A 5126-nucleotide genomic window follows, 5' to 3' on the forward strand; every position below is an offset into this window, starting at 1 on the left:
CTTTCTTTCTTTCTTTCTTTCTTTCTTTCTTTCTTTCTTTCTTTCTTTCTTTCTTTCCTTCCTTCCTTCTTTCTGGATTTTAGTGGCAGGAGGAACAGGAGAGGCTGAAGGTTCCCCACCCCTGGAGAGAGGATAAAGAATTGACCTTGGAACCAGGAAGATCTGGGTTCAGGTCCCACCTCTGGCACATACTGGTCGTTGGGTAGAGCACCTAAACTCTCCAAGCCTCAGTTTCTTCATCTGTAAAATGAGACAGGTTGAACTCAATGCCCTGTAATATCCCTTCCCATTCTAATCTATGAGCCTATGATATCAGAGGATGACCCCATCTAAGGTATTCTTCCTCAGCAGTCATCTAGTCCCATACCCCAAAAGGAATACTATTACAAAATATCCCCCACCCGGTTGTACTCCTCTTCTTAAAGACCTCCACTCTCTGCAGAGGCAGCCCCTTCCATTTTTTGATAATTCTAGTTGAGGCAGTGGATAGAGAGCTGGCCTGTTAGACCTGGATCCAAAGCCTGCTTCTGATGAAGATTGCCCGGGTGACTTTGGGCAAGCCACTGAACTGCTAATGATAGAAAAGGTATAGACCTGAATTGGTAGAGAGATTTTCCTTATCTGGGAGTTCCCTGTACCAAAGAAATCACAAATTCGGTTCCTACCCTTTTCTTTCTATATCACCTGTATTTCCCTCCCTTCTCCCTCCCAGAAAGCCATGCCTAATAAAAAAGAAGAAGAAGAAAAAGATCAGCAAAACAAACCAATATTTGTAAAGAGTCTTTCATTCTATGCAATGGTCCACACCCATGGGCCTCTCTCCATCTTTGCAAAGACTGCTGGCTAAGTTTTAACCACTGGGCACCAAAGCCAGTAGAGCCCAGAGGAGTTTGGGGGTTTTTGTAATGTAGCAACAGAGCCCAAACTCATTAGCTTGGCATTCAAGGCCCTCCACAGAATGGTGCTGCCTTTCCTTCCTCCCATTCCTACCCTCCACTCCCTAAAACGCTCCAGGATCCCTCTAGCCAAACTGGCCTCCTCACAGTCACCTCTGTAGTGCTCTTCACCAGTGTCTACCCCTACAATGCCCTCTTAACTTGTCTTCTCCATCATTCTCTCTACATGTTGAAATGCTACTCATAGTGTAAAATGCCAAATGTAAAGCCTTCCTTTACTGTTTCCCCTTTCCCCAAAGGTAAATGCCTGTAGTCGCTTTAAGCTTGTTTCATTCATGCCTCACAATGTCTCTCTGGGGTAGGTGCCATTATTATCCCCATTTTACAGATGGGAAAATGGAGTCTCAGAGAGAAGTAACTTGCTCAGGGTCACATAGACAGTAAGACAGAAGAATGTTTTCTTTCTCTGAGTTTGCCTAGTTCCTTGCTGGTATTTTTTTTCTAATAGCTGGTATTTTTGTAAGGTTGCCTAGTTTATAAACCATGACGTCAGTCATATAACTATTATTTGCTCTTATGGGTTATGGGAATCAGAAAAACCCAAGTTCTAAGTCTGAATCAGTCACTAAAAAGGGGCAAAGTCATTTAACGTCTGGAGCCTCAGTTTTCCTCATCTGTAAAATGGGGATAATACCTGCTGATCAACTTAATTCGTTTCCAGGATGAAATGAAAGCTTCCATGAAAGCACGATGCCTTCTATTTAACAGTGTGTTAGTATTATCCATAATTACTTTAAACACCGATAATATATTAATATCACTCACAAGAACAACTTCTGATTGTACACTGCCTCAAAGTTCACAGCAACCCTATGAAATAGGGCTCTTGTCCAAGCCCAGGGCATATTACAGTGCTTGGCATCTGGCAGGTGTTTAAATAAATGCTTACTAACTGACTGATCCCCACCTGGAGATTGCAGAGTTGGGGAGGGGAGGACCCCTCCATAGGCATTCTATAACTGCTCGAGGATGGAGCTCAAGTCTCATTCTTCCCATTTTACAGATTCAGAAACCGAGGTTCAGAGCAGGGTATAACAAGTTTGGAATCAGAGAACCCGGGTTCAAATCAAAGCTTGGCCAATATTTATTCCTTTTGACCTTGGGCAAATCCCATCACCTCTCCTGGCCTCGGTTTCCCCATCTCCAAAACGAGGGGTTTGTTTTTGATGATCTTTTTCTCCCAGATCTATATTCTCAGAGAGGGGCAGTTATTTGCTCAACGTAGCATTGTCAGATCTTGAACTCAGATCTGCCTCCATCAGGCAATAAGTATTTATTAAGCACGTAAGGTATGCTAGGCACTGTGCTAAGTGCTGGGGATGCAAAAAAAGACCAAAGACAGCCCCTGCCCTCAAGGAGCTTATGGTCTAATGACTCCATGACTATGGTTTCACCACCGCTCCACACTGCTTTTACTATACTGTCCAGGGACTTGAAAATCAGCCCCGTGTCCTCTAGCCCTGAAAATTCCAACACGCCAAACTCTGCTGGAATTTAGCTTCAGATCCGTCACATAGTAGGCTCTTAACGGTCAATCAACAAGCATTTATTAAGTGTTTACTATGTGCCAGGCACTGGAGATACAAAGGAGGGTAGAAACAGTTTCTGTTTTAATAAACGTTTTTCAAATGAACCCAGGATGGCCCAGGCCGAAATGCAAATGCTCAAGTTTTTCTTTTAGCCCCAGAACAGAGAACAACAAAGCCACACCCAGGGAGTGAGGCCAGACCAGAAAAGGGGTGAAGTGCCTTTGATCAGCTCCCTCCTCCTCCGACTCTGGGAATCCCAAACTCTGTTGGGAGTCATCCCCACAAGAAGCCCTTCCGTGGGCTGTATTTTCTATTCAAGTCTAACTATGTATACACATTGTTTCTTCGAGTAGAACATAAGCCCTTTGAGGGCAGGGACCATTTCATTGATCCCTGTTTCTCCAGCATCTTGCACAGTGCCTGGCATGTTTGGTCAATTGAATGGAATTGACCTCCCAACTGAGAACTGCCTGGACAGGAGGTTACTAGGAATACCGGCCAGAATTTAATGGTCTCCGACTCTGGAGCAAATGGCCCTTTAGAACAATATGAGATTTTACACTCGGACTGCATCACAGATCACTCTGGCTCCCTACTGTCTCGAGGCCAGGCTGGAGGATGGACGGAGGTAGCTCAGCCACCTTTGTCTCCTCGAAGTGCCAGCTGGTCTGGTAAGCTCACTCTGGCCAAGTTTCTCCTCTTTGGGTCCAAGGGGGCCCTCTGGCTTGGCCTGAATTTCTATTCTTCCTCTCCCTCTTCCCACTCTCCAAATTGGGTTTTTAGTCCCCAAAGCATGGTAAAGACGAGTAGATTGTCAGAGGCAACGAACTATTTCTGGAAGAATCTATATTTTATAAGCCCCTGGGTAGCTTCAACTAATTTCCATTGGTGATGTTGAGTGTGTGTGTGTGAGAGTGTGTGTGTGTGTGTGTGTGTGTGTGCATGTGCTTTTTGGCAGTCCCTGCCACTTCCCAGAACAAGATGACCGCTGCTGTTATTTTCCACGCATGAGATAGTCAAGGCTGGTTTCTCTTTAGCTCTAGGCCCGCCAATGAACGTACATTAAGCACAGTTTCTATCCTCAAGGAGTTCTCATTGTTTGTAAAATACATACACCTGCCCTTTCCCTATCTCAAGATTGTGAAGTTTATAGTGGAAGGTAGACCCTTCATACTCGCTCCACAGCAGCAAAGGTGTGGGGTACACCTGTTTGTGTGCTCACCCTAACTCCAAGCTGCAAGAAGTCTGAGCTGAAGGAAGAGAGGGTGCCCAGGGCTCCAGTCAGGGCACAGAGGAGCCAATGGGCAATGGAGGCTGGCATGCCTTCAACCGCCATAGGCACCTCTCTCCCGCTCCAGCTTGGCTCAAGCGAATGCACCCTTGATGCCAAGGCAGAGGCCCCAAGTTCAAAGTTGGACTCTGCCCGCTGGCTGCCCCGGCCTCGCCTCTCTGAACCCCACTCAAGTCTGTAGAAAGAGTGGAGTCTAGGGGGATCTCCAAAGCCTCTCAGCCTTAAAATCCCCTCGTCTATCTCTATTCCATCTCCTTTCTTTTTTCTCTCCTTGTCTCCTTCCTCCCTATCGATGTATTGGACTTGCTGGCTGGTCACAGGATGGGGCGTGAGGGGGAGAGGCTACTGAGCCCTGGACTGGAGAAAAGGCTTTGTCTTAGCCCCCCGGGCTGGGACATCTCCCAAACCCGACTGTCCCGGCGGCCTCCAAGGGTCTGAATCCACGTCTGGAATCATCATCCCGCCGTGGAGGAGGAGGTTTGGGTCTCCGCAGGCCCAAGAAGAGAGCTAGGGATCCCGGAGGGCTCCGCACCCCGGGATCCCCCGCACCCTCGCAGTCACCCTAAGCCCCCTCGGACCCCCACCAAGCCCTGGACGACCCTTTCTCCCATCCGGAAGATGCCCGTGTCTCACCTGAGATCTGAACGAGTAAGAAGAGGCTGAGCCATAGCAGCTGCATCGTGATAAGCTCCTGGGGGTGAAGGACACTCGGTGGCCCAGGTCCTGCCGGCTCCGCTGGGGCTGGGCTGGGCTGGGGGGGCGGGGCCGTGGGGGCGGGGCCAGAGGGAGGCCGGCGCCCCTTCCCCCTTCCCCCCGCCCATTGAAGGGCCAGGAAGCTGGGGGAGGATGACTTCGGACACGCGGGTGGCCTGGACAGGATTTCCACAACCCGCCCCGTCCACGAGTCCGCCCGTGGGGGACCGTGGGGTTGATCCGGCCGTGGCTCAGCCTCGCGTGGGGCCCCGACAGGTCTCACCTTCTTACCCTTTAGACCCTGAGTTTCCCTCACCTTCCCTGCATTTCCAAAGAGCTCACGAGGTTCCACCCAGCTTGCTTCCGACAGCTGCCCCCAGCCCCATCCCGTGGTGGCGGGATCCCTGCGTGGCCTGGGGGTCGTACAGCATCAGATGGGATGGGGTCTGTCCCCTGTTCCTCCCAGATTTTCCCTTCCAACAGGAAGAAAAAAAGCAGAGTTTGGGATCCCCCCTAAAGTCTTGGAGAAGGGGTTCTATTTTTCCTTTCAGATTGTGAGCAGAGAGCACCGCAATGCATGAACTATGAAGACAGAGCATGTTCAAGAGAGGATAGCTGAGCCCGTTTCAGGTACATTGTAGATGCCCTTCCCACTCA

At 49.3% G+C, this 5126-nt stretch overlaps 1 protein-coding gene across 2 annotated transcripts in view; it reads right to left on the reverse strand.

Annotated features, from left to right (window-relative positions):
• The window catches only part of CD8B (CD8b molecule), a 22032-nt gene extending 17514 nt beyond the window's left edge, over nucleotides 1-4518 (reverse strand). For both annotated transcript variants that reach the window (XM_027860435.1, XM_027860436.1), the window contains exon 1: nucleotides 4410-4518. In XM_027860435.1, coding sequence (XP_027716236.1) covers nucleotides 4410-4455 — 46 coding nt within the window. In that variant the 5' untranslated portion in view covers nucleotides 4456-4518. The remainder of the gene's footprint in view (nucleotides 1-4409) is intronic.
• Nucleotides 4519-5126: the final 608 nt, after the last annotated feature.

Source organism: Vombatus ursinus, unplaced genomic scaffold (genome assembly GCF_900497805.2).
Source record: "Vombatus ursinus unplaced genomic scaffold, bare-nosed wombat genome assembly UNPS02014181.1, whole genome shotgun sequence".
Lineage (NCBI taxonomy): Eukaryota > Metazoa > Chordata > Mammalia > Diprotodontia > Vombatidae > Vombatus > Vombatus ursinus.